At 48.3% G+C, this 20,077-nt stretch overlaps 1 protein-coding gene across 1 annotated transcript; it reads right to left on the reverse strand.

Annotated features, from left to right (window-relative positions):
• Window positions 1–654: 654 nt before the first annotated feature.
• On the reverse strand, window positions 655–3,782 carry LOC105060184 (cinnamoyl-CoA reductase 1). The gene is made up of 5 exons (XM_010943794.3): window positions 3,530–3,782; window positions 3,233–3,387; window positions 2,911–3,099; window positions 2,449–2,801; window positions 655–1,002 (listed from the first exon to the last, which is right to left on the reverse strand). The coding sequence occupies exons 1-5, from the start codon at window positions 3,666–3,668 to the stop codon at window positions 849–851; spliced, it is 990 nt and encodes a 329-aa protein (XP_010942096.1). The 5' UTR covers window positions 3,669–3,782; the 3' UTR covers window positions 655–848.
• Between the last annotated feature and the right edge of the window lie 16,295 nt (window positions 3,783–20,077).

Genomic DNA, 20,077 nt, shown 5'->3' on the forward strand with positions numbered 1-20,077 from the left:
TTCCAACCTTCTCACCCTCAAAAGAGGGGAGCAAATGGAGGACACCATAAAACCTGGAAGTACATCGATAGTTTAATCTGAAATCTCACCCATTGTGCTCTGTATATACATAGAAAGTGTAGATGATCTAAGTTTTTTTTTTTTTTTTTTTATTAAACCCTTGCTTTGGATGGCAATGTGGGGCCTTCATGATCGTACGATGCTATAGAAGTTAGAAATTATTAGATATATCAGGTCTGGCGGACTAGCCCAATAGTCACTCCCCGCATTATCCCGCGACCCCCTCCCTCCGATTTAAACTATTCAAGATCACAACGACGGCGAGAATCCATCATACACATAGCCTCAGGATTTGAATTGGTCTACTAAATCTGTTCCATTTAATAATTTCTCGCAGTTGAGTCGGATAGCATGCATTTGTTTTTAACGAGTCTCCAGTACAGTATTTGACAGATGCTGTCCGAAAAATCAAAGAACCCGGAAGGCTTTGATTTCTAGCCAGCTACCGGTAAAGATTCTGAAAGTTTTGGATAACCGTGATACTTTGACTGGAAACCGTCTGAAACAGTAATATATAATCACAGTACGGACCAACCGCGTGCTCATCAATAAACAAAAATCTAATCTTCATTTTGGTCGAACTCTTGCGGGGTCTTTAGAAAAACTAATGCACCTTCTATTGATATATAGCGAACAACAAGCTTCTAAGAGAATGCCATTCTTTACATATTGCAGTGCAGTAGTAGGTTGGGGATTTTCTTGGGGTTTCTGTGCCTACACTCCTCTGTACCGAACAAGCGCAGAATGCAGCAAGCCAGAAGTGGTGGTGCCAGAATTTGACGGCTGCATCAAGAGATGATCTTGAGGTGTCCTTTCTCCTGGAGGCACTTTACTGTCTCGTAGATGCTCTGAGTCACTGGAGTGAATTGGAGGCCGAGGTCCCTGAGCCGCTGGTTTGAGAACTTGTATGGCTTCTTTCGAGGATTTACCTCATCGGAGCACCTGCAATGCCATGGTTTTGATCCGTGAGTTTGAAGAGGACAGCATCAAATCCAGAAGGAACACCAGACAATTGATCTTGAGTAATTGCTACCGAATCATAAATGCAGCAATCTACGGATTGCGAAATGATTGCGTGGTTGAAAAGTATCAATCAAACAAATTAATAAACACATGTTTCATCTCCACGTGGGAGTTGTTTAGGGCAATTTGTATGACGTAACTGGATAAAGAAAACATGAATAACGCCATGTGTATTCAAAGGATTTTTTCTCTCTTTTTAAAGATGTATTAGTCACGCTAGCACTCATCTTGGAGAATTAATCTTGGGTCTTTTGGAGTGCCCATCTTGAAGGCAGGTGATGGGCACTTTGTCCCCCCAATGGTTGCTTCGGTTTCCAATTAGTCAGCAGATGTTTCTCATGGGTTACGTTGGGGCTCTTTCTACATATTGGAATGCGTCCCAATCTAATATGTGGCGCCTATGGCACCAGAGCCTACCAGACGTTTGATCAAATAGATACATGTCGTGTTCACAGAAGTTGGTGAAGGAATCTTTGGCAACTGCTCCTCCTATGCAAATCAATAATGGGAAATATTGCGCAAGAAGACGTCATAGGTGACCCAACTAAACCAACCACCAAAAGTTAGAACGTTGAACAGTCGGTGGTCAAGAATACAATAGCGATCAATGGTACCCCTAGACGAAATAAATGCTATGGTCCTAAAAAAACTCCTTGAGTATTCCACTAAAAATGCAATGCGTGTCATTCTTGATAAGAATCGTTCTTAGGAAGTCATGGTATGCACGGTACGTGTGTCCTCGTACTTTATATTTTATTTCTTATGGTTACCTTACCCAAAAAAATTATTTCTTATAGGTGCGCATATATAACATTTTACGTTTCTCAAAATAAAAAAAAAAAAAAAGAGAAAAATAGTCATTGCCAATTCAAGCATTCATGAACCTTTTATATCTGCATCAAGATGCAAGTAAAGCACAAATTTTAATGTCTTACTCTTCTATTTATATATATAGTGCAAACGTGCATTACGTCGAAGGACTTATGCTGCAGGGATCACCAAATGATCCCGCGGGACTAGGACGTCTAAGATGAAGAGGCTTGCCCCACTCCACGTGACACTTATTGGTAAGCTACACCACCCAAATCAGAAACATGTGCCTAAGAAAGAGACGTCTACCAACCAACGAAGGGTGAAATTATTGGTTGGACCAGATCCATCAGCTCAGCGGTGGACCGGTCCAATCATGAAGGGAGATGCTTTTATCGCTCTCTTCCCTCACGTCTCTTTCTCATCCGGATGGTGCTGCGTCCCTTTGTGGTTGGAATCGTTTAAACGGACACACGTAATCAGTTGCGTGTTGATGACGTGAGAGAGAGAAATAATCAGAAAAAGGGGTAAAAAAAGGCAGGCAACATAAATTACTTGGTTGGGACGGGGTATCCGGGGAAGAGCTTGGCGAGGATGCGGACGACGTCTTCGCGGTGGAGGACGCTCTCGGCGCAGAGGTAGCGACCGGCGGCCCCGGGCGCCTCGTAGACCAGCAGGTGCGCCAGAGCCACATCCCGCACGTCCACGTACGCCTGCACCGCGTTGGCGTACTTCTTGGCGGAGCCGTCCAGGTACTTCAACACGTGCACGGTGCTCGCGTTCACCGCCGCCTGCAGCATGGGCCCCATCACCAGCACCGGGTTCACCACCACCACGTCCACCCCCCTCTCCTTCGCCATCTCATACGCCGCCTGCTCCGCCACCGCCTTCCCGTAACAATACCAATTCTGGAAACAAGAAACCATAATATATCAGTGCAACTCAGTTCGATTCGATCGAGATGATAACAGCTGAGATACAAGTAGCGAAAAGGAATGGCCGATGAGGGTAATCCACCTTGGTGTTCTTGCAGTAGTCGAGGTCGCTCCAGCATGACTCGTCGACGACCACATCGGGGCCGCGGTTGGGGTCCATGGTCATGGCACCGATGGAGGAGGTGAACACCACGCGGCGGACGGTGCCAGCATGGGCGGCGGCGTTGATGACATACTTGGTCCCCCTCACCGCCGGCTCTACCATTTTCTCCTGAAATTAGATTAGGTACTGTTTGTTTTAGTCATCCAAAACCAATACATATACATAGTCGAACCATCATCAGCTACTACTGGGAATTTCCCAGTTTTAGAAAGAAGGGGTTGTAGCGGTAGGTAAGTCGTACTGGGTCGTCGGTCACCGGGGAGGCGGTGTGGAAGACGCCATGGCAGCCGTCGATTGCAGCCCGCAGCGCGTCAAAGTCGAGAAGATCAGCCTTGCAGAGGATTAGCCTCTCCTTCGCCCCTTCCAGAGCTTTTAGATGCGCATTCTTCGGATCATCTAAAACAACGGGGAGAAAAATAAGATCACTCCAAATATTAACATAAAAAAAAAAAAAAAAAAGGAGAGAAGAAACTTATGGCAATTAGGATATAATTATGGTGTCAAGTTCTCCCACAATTGTATATATCTATATATATACCAGGGTTTCGGACGGTTCCTTTGACGGTGTAGCCCTTCTCGAGGAGGAGCTTGACGAGCCAAGAGGCGATGAAGCCACCGGCGCCGGTGACGCAGACGGTCTGGCCGTGGCCGGAGGGAGTGGAAGAGTCGACGGTCATTATGAGGGCGTTTGAGGGGGAATGCCGGGGTAGATGAGTGAAGGAGACGGAGTGTGAGAAGACGAGAAGATAGAGTTGGTGGGGTTGGTGAGCAGAGGCGGATGAGAGGCACTCACGGGTACGCGCGGCTGATTTATAATCCTAGCTACCAGCAAAAAGTTGTGGCCACTGTTAAAAGGAGTAGGTGGTGAGGTAACTGGCCATGGTTACAAGATGCCACCCGCGAAGTGATGGTCAAAGCGATGAACTTGGAATGTGCACAGCGACCAAGTCCACCCAAGAAGTTCCCGTTCGGAGGGGTTGGTGGAAAATATAGATTAAGCCTATTATTACATACATGTCGGAAGAAGAGTAGGTGAAGCTGGGTGATGCTTGGTATATAGGAAAAAAAAAAAAAGGAAAGGGTAAAAAAAGAAGCGTCAAGTGATGCCGGCTGAGTGGTTGGAGTCTGACGATATATTGTTTCATTACTAAGATTTGCATCTCTAAGTGTAATTTTTATTTTGGACTAGTTCGTAAGCGTGCAAAACACTTAATTCATGTAATTTAGAAAGTAGATGGGGCAGGGAGTCAGGAGTAGTTTTGCATAAATGGAATAATTGCAGAAGGTCTTTCTCAAAAAGAAAAAAGAAAATAAAGAAGAACAAGCTAATGGAATGAAATGGGCATGGGCCCTACTGTGTAGTTGAACTTGGACTCAATTATACTGTGGAGATGATAAACCCTCCTCTCTAGCAAATGCAAGAGGTTAGTTAATTCGATGTTGTCATATTTATGTTGTTTCTTTGTCGTTCGTTTGGTTCAGTCTCTGTTTTGTTTCTTCTTGCTGTTCTTCATCTTTAATCTACCATGAAAAAACTTGGTCAATATGAGAGTTTTTTGGACAATATTAAAACAGGGCGGTCTGGTTTGTGGGAAAATGGGCGAGCCTAAAGTCTAAATATCTCAACTAACAAGAGTAGGTGAAGCAGGAAGACATTTTTTTCCCGAAAAAAAGAAAAGCAAAACGTGCCCTGAAGCTTTCCTCGGGGGATTCCCAGCTCAGCGTCCGCAAAAGAGACAGCAGTCGCCCAAGAAAGAGTGGAGACAACCGGAAAGTGGGGACTGAGTGGGTTTGTGTCAGGGGAAAGCACCACTCGACCAGTGGGAATGGAGGATAACCACCAGTCATTGTTCTGGTCCGGGCGTGAGCGGCTTAATTGATGCGGTTGGGGCGGTGGTCACCGGACCCCACATAGACGGTCCGGGTGTGAGCGGGTTAATTGATGCGCTTGGGACGGTCACCGGACCCCACAGAGACAAGAAGAGGCCAGACAACGGTATATTGTACCGAGTGTATTCCGGTGCCGGTATTTTAGTGGTACCCGAAAAAAATCGACGCCAATGGGATGGTTGAGCTGCTCCGGAAGGATATTGTTTTTTTTTTTTTTTTTTTTCCGGGTACATCCCAAAGGTTATAGTTTATTATTTGCTTTTGGTCCACATGGGCAGCCACTTTTAATTTTATACTGAATAAAAGAAACGAAATCGTGGGGGATAAACTTTGACATCAAGATTCGTGTTAGTAGTTCTTTGGTCAACCGATGGGTGAAGGTTTTCTGTCGTACCGACCAAATCTTGCAGGAAGACACGTGCACCCTTCTCGTTGATCGGATACGCACGCGCGGCCCCATTGATGAGAAGCATGTTGACTTGGTTACCCTGATAATTGCATTCCTTTTGGACAAATCTCCTCTCGGCCCTCGGAAGAGGGAAACAGAACGAGACACATGCGGTGATTTTGTAATTTTTTTTTATTTAATAATATCATGCATCCAACTATGAAAAAAATTATTAATTAAACCAGATCGATCATTTTTTTTTTGAATTAATTCAACTAGGGCATATAATCGGTCCAAAGAAAAAAATCGTCAATGTAAGAAAAATTTGAAGTAAAATCCATGAGCCCTATACTCTCTACTTATACTTGGCACAACGGACGAGGCATTCTTATATACATGGCCTCTTCTTCCATATTTCTAATCTTTGATCAAATTTTTTAATTTTTTTTTTAATTTTATTTTTTTCTTTACACAATGCCAAATTTCATGATTGTTCTAGACATAAAGATCAAAAAAAAAAATTATTAAAAGAAATAGAATAAAGTGGAGCAAAAGAGATAGAAAGGAGAGAGATTGAAAGGGATAAAATGGGAGGAGATAAGAACATAGGTGCATGAGGGTAGGGGGGGTGGAGGACCATGGTGGAGCCAGTATTGATAAGATTCTCTATCTCATTTATATTAGACTAAGAGGAGGGATGGACAAGATAGTGTCACCATAGGACATCTTCGTCGTCCAATGTGGTGATCTACGCCACAACTGTTGGATCCAGCGAGAACAAAATGATAAGAGAGGGGAGGGGGATTGGAGAGGTGAATGACTTAGAAGATAAGGTGGGGGATGCCATGATATGTGGCGAGGGAGGTGATCCAAGAGAAGAAGATGTTGGAGATGAAGATGTTGCTAGCACGGATATCGTAGAAGAGGTCATCAAAGGGCTTGCAAAGGGTGAAGACGGTATTGAAGAAGTTGGTAGCAAGGGAGACAGGGAGGTACACATGGTAGAGCAGTTCTAACCCAAAATTTCTCAAAACACTCTATATCATGACTAGATTGGTAACCTTCACATGCTTCACCTGTTACTAGAATTATTGTATGATTGGTGTACACCACCAATAGCTGTAGTGTATTATGATAGATAATCATTGAAACAAATATATGATGAATTGAGCTTATACTCATAAATCTTGATGATTGGTGTCATACACTAACATGACCATGTAAGTAATGCATGCAATAATTTCTTCAATACTAGATGGTTTATGATGTGAATGATAAAGATCTAACCATTGCGACTCATGGCTGCTTAGAGTTTTTCTGACTTTTTCAATGATGTCATACCCATGCATTGATTTGTTAGTTAGAGGTTCATGTACTCTTGATATGACTACTTAATTAGCATGAGTGTATTAACAGTATTGATGTCTCTCTTAATTAATTACTTAATTGGTGCTCATCTTTCTCTCTTCTTACATTTTTTGAGTTATATGATCAAAAATTAGATAAATCTGGATAGAAATACAGAATGAGAAAAAAATGTTTGCATAACTGTACTAATTTACAAAAATGGAAGAATAATATCTTAACAGTAATGCTCTATATTAAGAATAAGAAAGAAAAGAGAAGTAAAATAAGAGAGTCAAGTACGCAAAGAGGAGGGAAGGAGAGGCAGCCACAGCATTAGTGGAAAAAATTTATGGCATAAGTAAAAATAACATTTACAATTTAAAGCACGGAAAAGACCAAAAGAAGTATAAATTTAATAAAAATGATAAAGGTAAGACATAATAATGGGCATGAGAGAAATAATTTTTTTTTTATTATTAAAATTATTGCGGCCAATTCCCCCATCGTCCGATCGTCGATGTCGCGTATCTGCAAGAAAGAGTCCTCACAGATCGGAGATGCCTCCGGCAGAGACCCTCCGATGGTCAAGTCAGAGAGGAGATTAGGCAACAGTGAAAAATCAAGGACTCAGCGAGAGAGAGAGAGAAAGAGAGAGCTCAAGAGCTTAAGGGCCCTTCTCCAAACTTAGGACTTAGCCCTCCTCTAATACTGTTGCCTAACCCCGTTTTTATAGTGGAATACGGTATGATCCCATCATTAATAGTGCAGACAACTGAGGAGTTGTCAAATCGTCGAGGACTGTCAAATCACCGTGGGCTGTTAAGTCACTGGGATCAATCTGTGTCCTTGGCAGGACAATGCCCCAGGACGGTCATGCCGCATGTCCTTGACAGGACAACTGCCCATAGCGGTCGTACGGTGTTTAGGTAGGTTAGCCGACTATACATCGATGTTCGGCTGCCTGGACGTCGGGTGATGACCCGGAGACTCCGTCGGTTGGTCTGGTGCCTTGCGAAAGTCGAACGTCGGCTGCCACCCCCGACAGTGAGTCGGTAATTTGGGCTCGGTCGCTTGGCCGGTCGGAAATGGTATGGGCCAGTTCGACCGACATACCTTCGGTCGGATACTTTCGGTAGCCATTGTCGGCATCCATCGTCGGAGTCGTCGGTTGACAGAGTCGTCGGTCGGTAGAGTCGGGCGTCGGTCGGACAGGTCTAAGGGTAAGTCGGCGGAGAGGGGTCAGTCGGTATATCCCAACAGTTGCCCCCCCACTCCTGAGTCGGATGTCGTGTTGGCCAGTGTTTCCACGTGGACGACGGCTTCGGGCGAAAGGAGTGGTTATCCATCACGTCATGCTCCGACTCTGACGATCGTACCAGCAAACAATCCAATGTCAGGCATCCCATTGAGAACGCAAGCCACCGTCCCCTTGGGAATATGAACCGCCGTCTCCTTGGGAATATGAACCGCCGTCGGTTAGTGAATTTCGAGACATAGTTTTTCTGCCACGTGTCAGTGTGCTATTAGGCCGGGACCGTTCACATGGATGGAGGCGACGTGGCTTGATCTGGAGGTAGGTGCGTCGAACCATCGAACCGAGGAAGGGCCCGGACGCTGCAACGTGTCGACATCTAGGAAACCTTCGTTCGGCGCGCTTTCATCTCGACCGTCGAAGGACCCTATATATATGCGGCCACTTGCATCCAAAACTTTACTTTCTACTGCAAATCTTTTTCTAGCACTGAGGTTCTGTCAAGTTGTCCCCCAGTTCCAGGTAGTTGTCTTCGTGCTCTCCCCTCGAAAGCTCTTCTTGAAGTTTTACCTATCCTTGTGTTCTTGCGCCCTTTCTCCTCTGCCATTTTCTTTTTGTTCTCCTTTCTGGGACTAGCGTTATGGCTAGAACCTCTCCTCGAGGGAGTCAGTCAGGAAACCCGACTGATGACCCCCGATCGACCCCGGAGGTGGAGGTTTCTTCATTTTCAGGGGCAAACATCGAACGGCTCAGGGAGCAGTACAGTATCCCGGAGCAGTTCGATCTTCGCCCCTGGGGCTGAGGGTCGGGTCAACAATCCGCCTCCAGGCCAGATGGCCTTCTATGTCAAGGACCTTCAGGCAGGTCTTCGTTTCTCGATTCTGGAGTTCGTCCGGAATGTCTTGGATTACTACGGGCTTTGTCCGGCGCAACTGGCACCGAACTCAGTCTGGCTGATAATCAGCTTTGCCTTGCTGTGTCGGCTTTTGTCGATCTATCCTCGTATCTCTCTTTTTCGGGCATTTTTCATCCTCCGACCCCACCCGAAAGTCCGAGGGTGGTGGTTCTTAGTCCCCGAAAGGGTCTTTCGTTCATCACCGATCTTCCATCGTCGATCCACGGATGGAAGAACCAATTTTTTTTTGCTTCCTCCTCGCTACCTTGGGGGTTCCCTTCCCACTGGGGCGACCCTCGGACTCAGCCGAATGAAAACAGTCGGGTGGAGGTTGGAGACCGAAAGGATTTTCACCGACTAAAGGATGTGTCGGTACCGAAGCAGAGGAAGCTCGTCACCGAGCAAGCTCTGTACGATGCCGGCCTGAGTTCGGTTCCCCATTTAGGTACTGTTTGGTCGGTCGATCATTTTTATCTTCTTTATCCGTCTTTGGACTTGTGCTGATCCTTTGTTGAAATTGCAGGCATGCCGTCGAGGGTGAGGCTGACAGATGCCGACATTCGGCAACATGCGGTGAGGAAGAGGTCGGCGCTCGGGGCCAGACCCTCGCGGCCTCCCAAAAGGCCTCAGATAGCATCCCCGACCGACATTGCGACGGTGGCAGTGCGGCTCGACACCGAACGTGCATCGGGCTATGAGTCGATTATCGCACTGTCGGTGCCAGCGGTGCCACCCGAAGCACCGTCCGAGGAAGGGGCGGCTGAGGGGGCAGCCGAAGGATTGTCAGCTCTCCCACCCACAGAAGAGGTTCGGGTCGAAGCACGTGAGCTCGAACGACCTGCGGCGGCGGCCGTCGCGGCCTCAGGAGGGAACCAGTCGAGCTCGAGCTTCCTGTCTCTTTCTGACTTTCAGGCCTGGGCGGCCGAACGGAGGAAGGCTTTGATGGCGCTGGGTGATGACACCAGGTCGGCGGGCCACACCGCATCGTCCGACGTTCAGCTGCCCGAAGGAGCGTCGGCCCTGGCCAACCATAATTTGGCCAGGATGTTGTGTCAGGCAACAATCCTCCCGGCCGATCGGGAGATCATGAAGAGTCGGCAGGTGACCGACATGCTTTCTTCCTTTTACCCGACTATGATCCAGGTGAGCTTCTCTTCTTCCTCTTTCATCTTCATTATTGTTTTCTATCAGTTCAATTTCTGACAACCGACCTGTTACTTGTAGCTGATCTACAATATGTTCGAACTGGAGGTCGGGTATCAGAGGTTTGACGATCTCCGGACGGCCTGGAAGAATAGGGTCGAGACCGTCGAAGCTGAGAAGGTGACGTTGGTCGATCAGCTGAAGTAGTTGGTCGACCGTGAGGCTAGGCTCGAGGAGGAGATCTCCTGACTTACCAACAGCCTAGCCATCTCGGAGGCCGAGCTTCAGTCGGCTCGTGAGCAAGTTCGGCGCAAGACCCGCTCCATCCACCGACTGCAGTGCGAGCGGGACGGCTGCGTCAGGGAGCTTGAGGCCGAGCATGAACAGCTTCGCGTTAGCCTGAAAAACCTTTCTAAGGCTAAGAAGAACTTGTCCTCCGTCCAAGCCGACGCCGACATAGCGAAGGCGGAGGCGGAGTCGGCCAAGGAGGCACTGAGTCGGGCAGTGGAGGACTTTCATGGCTCGGACGAGTACCGGGAGGAGCTCCTGGAGAGCGGCTTCGCCTCCTATCGGGTGGGCTACGAGAACGCCCGGGATGCGATCCGAAGTCTGCACCCGGAGCTCGACCTGAGCGGCATCGTCCCTTCAGGGGCGGAGGATCAAGCTGCATAGGAGGAGGCCGACCGACTGCCGACGGGACAAGTTGCCGAAGGTGAGGCGGCTCCAACCCCCGATCCCTCCCCGACCCGAGCGGGCACGCCGATTGCTCCCGAACTCTATCCGGTGCAAGAAGTCAACTCCGACGAATAGTCAGAGTGTCTGCTCCGTTATCTTTGTATTTTTTGTTTCTATTTTGTCTTTGATGTTTGTAATCAGGCTTCATCCCAATTTTGTAAGTTATTTCAACTTAACAAAAATCAAAGACTTTTCACACTTTCTTGCATGCGGTTTGAAGTGCTTTTTTGCCGAGCCATCCCCGAGTGTATAGGTCGTAACTCCGACACACGTCGTTAGAACGTTCGGTAGGGTGTAGTGTAGCCGATCAAAGTGGTTAGTAGCGTGTGCCGTGCCAAAGTCAGTGCGAGCCCCGATCGCAGGCTGGCATCCCGATGGTCGAGTGCCGCACCGATTGTAGGTCGAGCGTCCGCTACCCGAACCTTGGTCGGGTGTGTCCGTTAGGCCAAGCATCGACTAACCATCGAATGTAGCTCATCGGCATGATCATTCCATAGAGTCTGGTAGTCAAGTGGTGTCCAACGTACTCAGATAGGATAACGATGATAAGTTGAATATCCATTGTCCGGCCCTTGGTCGGGCGTGCACGTCGGGACATATGATAAACGGTGGCAAGCCGAATATCCTTCGACCGGTCATGACCAGTCAGTTCGTCGCAAGTCGAATACCCGTTGCCCAGACCTTGGTTGGGCGGGTACATCATGGCGTATGATAAACGATGGCAAGCCGAATATCTTTCAACCGATCGTGACCAAGTCGGCATGTCACGAACGCGACTGTGGTTGTCCTGGCGTTTTGCCCTTCTTAGTCAAAGCTAATTGGGCAAGCTACCCAGCCGTAATAGTCGAAGCCTTTTGCCCTTAGAGGCGAAGGCCGTTGATTCGACGGTCGAGTTGTAGATTTGTCGTAGAGCCGTAAATTCGGCGTAGAGCCGTAAATTCGGCGTAGAGCCGTAGATTTGGCGATCGAGTCGTAGATTCATCGTAGAGCCGTAAATTTGGTGTAGAGCTGTAGATTCGACGATCGAGTTATAGATTCGACGATCGAGTCGTAGATTCGATGATCGAGTCGTGGATTCATAGATTCCCAATGAGGCATTGGGATCAAGTCAGGATGTCGAGGCTCGTATTCCTGGCAAGAGCCGACCTTCGATGGAGAGCCAAACTTTATAGACTCCAGAGTTTTGAAATTGTATTGTATTTCGAGCAAGAAGGGCATACAGAATTCATTGATAATACAATTTCAGGTTGTCAGCATTCCAAGTCTGGGGAATGGCCATCCCTTTCAAGGTTTCAAGTCGATAGGCGCCCGGCCTGCAGGTGTCTGCAATTTTGTAGGATCCTTTCCAGTTTGGGGACAGTTTTGCTTGATCCTGAGGCTTCGAGATTTCTGCTTTCCTCAAAATCAGGTCTCCGGGTCTGAAAGATTTTGGCCTAACTTTAGTGTTGTAGTATCGGGCCACTCTTTGTTGGTAGAAAGCCATGCGGAGTTGAGCCTCGCGTCGAAGCTCGGGCAGGAGGTCCAAGTCAGCTTCCGACGCTCGGAGTTGTCCGGTTCACAGTATTGCTCAACTCTAGTCGATGGTAGCCCGATCTCCATTAGGATCATTGCCTCCGTCCCATAGGCCAGGTTGAAAGGAGATTCTTCGGTCGGGATCCGGGGTGTCGTTCGATATGCCCACAGGATCGAGTGCAACTCTTCGACCCAGAAGCCTTTGGCTTCGTTCAGTCGGGTCTTCAACCCATGCAGAATGGTCCGGTTGGTCACTTCGACTTTCTCGTTGGACTGGGGATGGCCGACTGAGGTCAGCTTGTGTGTGATATGAAATCTCGCACAAAACTCTCTGAAATCATTATTGTCGAACTATCGCCCGTTGTCGGTGATGATGGTGTGCGACAGTCCGAACCTAAAGATGATGGATTTCTGGACGAAGCCTTCTATCTTGCACTCGGTAATTTGCGCCAGAGGTTCGGCCTCCACCCATTTGGTGAAATAGTTGATGGCGACAACTATAAATTTTCTCTGGTCAAACGTCGGAGGGAAAGGGCCGAGTATGTCGATCCCCCATTGGGCGAAGGGCCATGGGGTGACAATGGCAGTCAGTTGGTTGGTAGACCGATGTTGTAAGTTAGCATACTTCTGACATGGCTCGCACCTCTGAACCAGGTCAGCCGCATCTTTCTTCATAATGGGCCAGTAGTAACCTTGCCGTAGGACTTTGTAGGCCAAGGATTTGCCCCCCAGGCGACTCCCGCAGATCCCTTCATGCACCTCTCTGAGTGCTTAGTCCACATCCGTCGGTCCTAGGCACCGTAGCAAAGGAAGGGAGAACGACCTTTTATAGAGTCGTCTGTCCATCATTACATATTGGGAGGCCATCCACCGGAGTCGTCTGGCTTCCGTGGGGTTTTCGGGGCTGGTTCCATCAGTCAGATACTGAATGATCGGGTCCATTCAGCTTGGCTCGATCGTCAGTTGTAGTACCTCCTCAGCCCTGTCGATGCTCGGTTGCTCGAGACTCTCCACAAGTGTCAGATCCAAAGTGCCGTAGGCAGATGTTGCAAGTCTGGAGAGTACATCAGCCCGAGCATTCTCCGACCTGAGAATGTGGGAGATCTCAAAATACTTAAGGTGTGCCATGAGATCTCTCACCTTCTGAAAATATTTCACCATGGTCAGATCCTGCTCTTCGAATTCGCCTTTGACTTGCCCCACAATCAGCTGAGAGTCGAAGAAGACTCTAAGGCTGTCGATCCCGAGCTCCTTCACCACCCTCAAACCGGCGAGGAGCACTTCATACTCGGCTTGATTATTAGAAGCTTTGAAGTTGAATCGAAGGGCGTACTCGGTAACCCTCCCTTCGAGTTGGTGAGCAGAAATTCGATCCCACTCCCTTGGGCATTGGAAGCTCCATCTATGTGTAACACCCAGGTTGACCCGGGGTCAAATTTAGAAGTCATAGCTTCTTTGGAGCCTCCATCTTTCGATGTTTGGTCGGCTGTCGAGCATTCTGTAACAAAGTCGGTCAAGACTTGAGCTTTCAAAGTGGATCGCGGTCGGTACTGGATGTCAAACTCACTTAGCCTCCCTCTATGTGTAACACCCAGGTTGACCTGGGGTCAAATTTAGAAGTCGCAGCTTCTTTGGAGCCTCCGTCTTCCGATGTTTGGTCGGCTGTCGAGCATTCCGCAATAAAGTCGGTCAGGACTTGGGCTTTCAAAGCGGATCGCGGTCGGTACTGGATGTCAAACTCACTTAGCCTCACCGCCCACTTTGCCAGTTGTCCTGATGTGTCGGGGCGATGGAGGATCGCCCTTAGGGGCTGGTCGGTGAGAACCACGATGGCGTGTGCCTGAAAATACGGACGGAGTCGCTGCACGGATACGACCAGGGCAAATATCATCTTCTCCGCCCTTGAGTACCGAGTTTCGACCTCATGGAGCACTTTGCTGGTATAGTATATGGGCTGGTGGGTTCGACTCTCGTTCTCCCGGATGAGTACCGAACTAACCGCCTCTGGGGCGGTAGTCCGATAAAGATACAATATTTCTCCGACCTCTGGCTTCACAAGCAGGGGCGGAGAAGTCAGGTACTTCTTCAGATCTTCGAAGGCTTGTTGGCACTCATCCGACCACGAGAAGTCCTTCGTCTGTCTCAGAATTTTGAAGAATGGGAGACATCTCTCAGCCGACTGAGAGATGAATCGGCTGAGTGCGATGATCCTTCCATTAAGCTGCTGCACCTCTTTTTTAGTATTTAGATGCCGCATATCGATGATCGCCTTTATCTTCTCAGGGTTGGCCTCGATTCCGTGCTGGAAAATGAGGAACCCGAGGAACTTCTCCGAAGCTACCCCGAAGGCGCATTTAGTCGGATTTAGCTTCATCTGATGTCATCGAAGAGCGTGAAAGGTTTTTTCCAAGTCCTGGACGTGATCCGAAGCTTGCGCACTCTTCACCAGTATGTTGTCCACGTACACCTCCATGTTGCGCCCGATTTGATCTTTGAAGATCTTATTGACGAGGCGTTGGTAGGTGACTCCGACATTCTTCAGATCGAAGAGCATCACCCTGTAGCAGTAAAAGCCCTTGGCGGTCACGAAGGCCGTATGCTCTTCATCCTCAGGCGCCATCCAGATTTGGTTATATCCGGCGAAGGCATCCATGAAGCTGAGCAGTCGATAACCGGACGTCGCATCCACCAGTTGGTCGATCTTCGACAGGGGGAAGCTATCCTTCGAGCAGGTTCGATTCAAGTCGGTGTAGTCGATACAGATCCTCCACTTTTCGTTGGCTTTCTTCACCATGACGATATTTGCGAGCCAGTCGGGATATGTGGTTTCTCTGATGAAGCCCACCTCGAGTAGCTTATCCACTTCCTCGTCGATGGCCTTCTGCCTTTTGGAGGTGAAAGTCCGTTTCTTCTGTCTCACCGGCTTCATGCCAAGAGCGATGTTGAGTCGGTGAGTCATTATCTCCAGAGGTATGCCGGACATATCTGCTGCCGATCAAGCGAATATATCGGTGTTGGCTTTCAACAGCTCTATCAGCTACCGTCGCTCTGGGTCGGACAGCTGCGATCCGACCCAGACGATCTGTTCAAGATTCTTGGTCATCGGGATGGAAATCAGCTATTCAGCCGGTTCACTCCGCTCCTCCTCTTCTCATTGGTCCAGCTTGTCGACCGTTAGGAAGTCCTTTGATTTGTTGTTTTGAGTGGAGATTTGGAAGCACTGCCGAGCGAGTTGTTGATCCCCGTGCATTTCTCCGACTCTATTTTTGGTCAGAAATTGGACCAACAAGTGGTATGTCGAGACTATCGCCCTGAGGGCGTTCAGTCCGGGTCTTCCAAGTATGACGTTGTAGGCCAAAGGTACTTAGACGATCGTGAATGTCATATGGACGGTGCTTCATCTTGGTTCAGTCCTAGCTGTCACGGGAAGAGTAATTTTTTCTTCCACCGCGATGGCTTCCCCAACGAAACCCACTAGGGGCGTAGAGACTCTCTTGAGTCGGTCGGTCGATAGTCGCATTCGAGAAAAGGCCGAGTAAAATAAAATGTTAGTCGAACTTTCATTATCAACAAGAATCTTTTTTACATCATAGTTCGCTATTGTCGTCGAGACAACAACAGTGTCGTCATGGGAGGTTTGGATTCTCCGAGCATCCTCATCTGTGAAGATGATTATATCGTTCTGGCACGGCCTCTTCGTAGACTCTCCTTCAGCAGTCGTTCTTCGATCCAGCCGTCTGGAGATCATGTTGATGACTCCAGCAGTAGACTGATTATTCGCTGCCTCCTCAGTCGGTTGGGGTTGTCAGTCGGGAAGAGGCCGAGCTGGCGGGTCCCTTTTGTACTTTTCGAAATACCCTCACCGTATGAGGGTCTCTATCTCATCCTTAAGCTGGATGCATTGCTCGGTGGTGTGACCGTGGCCCCGATGAAATCGGCAGTAACTCCTCCGATCGAGGCCCTTTGCCTTCAGAGGTGGGAGCCATCGTAGGTATTCCGCTCCTTCGATCTCCATCAGGATCTGCGCACGAGGAGCGGTGAGAGAGGTGTAGGAGTCATACCTGTGGGGCGTTGGTCTTAGACTCTGACGTCGGGGCGATCTCGGGCTCCATCATCGGGGCGAGACCCGTTTGTCGGTCGGGGGCCTGCTAGGTTCGGTAGCAGCCCGATTTTTCTTCGACTTCTCATTTTGGCCTGCGCCTTCAGTCAGACACCGGTCGGAAGCTCCTTCGTCCGCGTGCATGTATTTGTACGTGCGCTCCAGCAACTCGATATACGTCTGGGGGAGGGTCTTGTCCAAGGAATATGTGAACCGGGACCTCTTTAGCCTCTTCTTCATGATCGAGATAGCCATATCTTCGTCGAGGTCCCGGACCTCAAGCGTGACTGCGTTGAATCGGGCCACAAAGTGTCGGAGCATCTCGTTTTCTCCCTGTTTGAGAAAGAAAAGACTGTCCGAGGTTCACGGCGGCTTCCAGCTGGTGCTAAAATGGGCCACGAAAGAATGCTCGAGCTGCTCGAAGGAGTGGATACTCCCTGAGCAAAGATCAGAGTACCAGGCCCGAGCGGCTTTACGGAGCATTGTGGGGAAGCCGATGCAAAGGAGGGCATCAATCGCCCCCTGAATTGTCATGAGAGCCTTGTAGCTCTCCAGATGGTCAACTGGATCGGTGGAGCCATCGTAAGGTTCCACATGAGGCATCTTGAACCAACTAGGGATCGGTTCGTCGAGGATAAATTGGGAGAGAGGTTGGGTAGTCCAGAAGTCGACGTCGTTCGAAGACTTCTGACCATCTGCCTGGAGTTGGGCAAGCTGACGGTCGATTTCTTCGAACTTACGTTCGTGTCGTCCAACCGTCGGTTTTGAGAAACCCCAGGAGTTGAACCTCCCGAGGAACTTGAGAGTGAGGTGAACGGTGTCCGCGGCTGCTTCTCCTTCCTCGCCCGCTCCAGTTGGGAAGGAGAAGGACATCGAGACCGATGGATGTCGCACTGTGGCCGTCTCACCCCTTCTCGATGGGAGTGCTGAGACGGTTGCTCTTAAGAAGGAGACGGAAGCTGATGTGGATGTCAGCGGCTGCTTTTGGACGGTAGAGGGTGCGCCGTCGGTTGTTCCATCGGTGGTTGCGGCAACTAAGTCGGTTGCTGTTGGAGGTTTTTGACCGCATCCGTCAGAACAGTCATTTGCCGTACTATTGCCACGATTTGCGCCTCCATAGTTACCATCAGATGCGGAGAGCTGGGCTCCGCCATGGAAGGCGAGGGAGGGGCCTCTTGCCGGTGGGACGAGCGCCTCGCCGACCCGGTAGCTCTCGATCGCTGAGCTCTGGTTTTCGTCATTTCGAGAGGTTTTTCAAGCTCTGTGGAGCTCGCTGGCTTACCTCTGTCGAGTACCCCCTTCCTGACGTGCCAAATCTGTTGTGGCCAATCCCCCCCCGTCGTCCGATCGCCGGTGTCGCACACTTGCAAGAAAGAGTCCTCACAGACTGGAGATGCCTCCGGCGAGAACCCTCCGACGGTCAAGTCAGAAAGGAGACTAGGCAACAGTGAAAAATCAGGGGCTCAGCGGGAGAGAGAGAGAAAGAGAGAGCTCAAGAGCTTAAGGGTCCTTCTCCAAACTTAGGACTTAGCCCTCCTCTAATACTGTTGCCTTACTCCATTTTTATAGTGGAATGCGGTATGGTCCCATCATTAATGGTGCAGACAATTGAGGAGTTATCAAATCATCGGGGACTGTCAAATCGCCGTGGGCTGTCAAGTCACTGGGATCAATTTGTGTCCTTGGCAGGACAATGCCCCAATTCGGCCATGCCACATGTCTTTGACAGGACAACTGCCCATAGCGATCGTACGACGTTTGGGTGGGTTGGCCGACTATACATCGGTGTTCGGCTGCCTGGACGTTGGGTGATGACCCGGAGACTCCGTCGGCTGGTCTGGTGCCTTGAGAAAGTCGGACGTCGGCTGCCACCCCCGACAGTGAGTCGGTGATTTGGGCTCGGCCGCTTAACCGATCGAAAATGGTATGGACCTGTTCGGCCGACATACCTTCAGTCGGACATTGTCGGTAGCTATTGTCGGCATCCATTGTCGGAGTCGTCGGTCGGTAGAGTCGTCAGTCGGTAGAGTCGGACGTCGGTCGGACAAGTTCAAGGGTAAGTCGACGGAGAGGGGTCAGTCGGTATATCCCAACAAAAATAATAACATCAATGTATCAAAGCAATGGCATAGTAGCATGTATGCAGCACGTAGGAACTAATGCACCAGTATATGTTTTTTCTCTCCCTTCACAAAAGAGTATAGGTTCTCTCTCTCTCTCTTCCCTCAACCCCCCTACCAACATTCAACACTAGGATTCTCATATTTTTCTCTGTTTTGATGGCTAAAGGGGTATACTAGCTTCAAATTTTTGACTTGGCCTTTACAAGTTGAGAAACATGCCAATAGCTTGATTTCTTTCTTTCTTATTGTTTGTTCTTGTCTTTTTCATGTCAAGTTATAGTTGAGTATCTCAAATATTAAATTAAAGAGATTGTTAGAGTGACTTTCCTTTATACGTTTATCTTTGTCAAGAAAAAAAGGGACAAAAGAAATGCGGGATTGATGCAAAGGGGAAAAAGCCACCATGATTTGCGCAGGAAGAAATCGAAGCATGCTTATAAAATTAGAGAGGTCTGGATGCAAGTCCATTTGGCCTTTGCTCCACTTCTCAGGTAGCACGCGGTAGTTGGAATACTCATTAATGAAATTTGTTTCTAACACCACCACCAAAGAAATTAGCAGCCAGAGTAGCTATATATTTAAAATAAATGGTTCTGCATGCAACAAACTTGCCAGCAAACAATGTGAAGGGCTCCAAGGTAGAAGGCCTAGGTCAAATGGATTCACATTCTTCAACATAGCTTCTCTCTCTAAAATATTCTAGAGAGACATCATATAATCAACTTTAGGTTGCATGGTTTTAATCGTATAGATAGTGTTTGCTACTTTGACAAAAATACAAGACACATCAATTGCACTATAAGCCTTCTCTCTCTCTCTCTCTATATATATAATTTATTATTTCTAAATAATAAATGGTCTAGTCATCATCATATCACCAAGGAAAATGAAATAGGGAACCAAAGAAAAAAGAATAAAAAAAGGAAATGTGACAAAAAGAGTGTAAAAGAGTAGGCGCAATAAAGCAGGATTTGCCTGCTGACACTACACGAATATTGCAGCTACTTTCACAAGACCATCATGCAATGTTAGCGGCATCTATTTATGCTAGTCTCCATTCCATCATTTACAACCATAGCCAGTCTACCTCTTTGATCGCATCTACATTCACCCAATGCTACGTGCAAGCATCCATGTTCGCCGCATGCTCTGTCACAGGAATTACTGCATCTAAGCATCCGAGCCTTTGACATCTCCTAACAAAGTCCGTTTTACTTGCAAGCAATCACAATTTTGAGAATAGCTTGACTAGAATGATTGCCACGAGATATATTCCGATCGGATGATGTCCCCAGGGGGCAGTCCTAGGAAATAGTAACTGATCTTGGCTGGTCATGTAACTGGAAATGGGCATCTTACATGGGCTTCGGGTTCTTTCACCGCTTCATTCATATGCTTACACAGCTCATGATGCGGATATTATATATAGTAGATTCATGTGAAGGAAGGTGAATCCTTCTTTCTCCTGAGAGATACGACGCCCAGGATCTTACATGAGCACAACCAAAACCACTGTTTGAGAATGCTCAAAGCCTCAAACAGCTATCTCCAGTAAATTAATGTTTGGGCATTTCTGTTCACAATTTGATGGCAGTTCTGTAATTTGGGGAATTAGACTTTTGTAGGATGAAACCCAAAATTATGCAACTTACGTTTAAATTGGGCATTTCTTTTCACAATTTGTTGGCAGTTCTGGAATTTG

The sequence above is a fragment of the Elaeis guineensis genome, chromosome 1 (assembly GCF_000442705.2).
Source record: "Elaeis guineensis isolate ETL-2024a chromosome 1, EG11, whole genome shotgun sequence".
NCBI lineage: Eukaryota > Viridiplantae > Streptophyta > Magnoliopsida > Arecales > Arecaceae > Elaeis > Elaeis guineensis.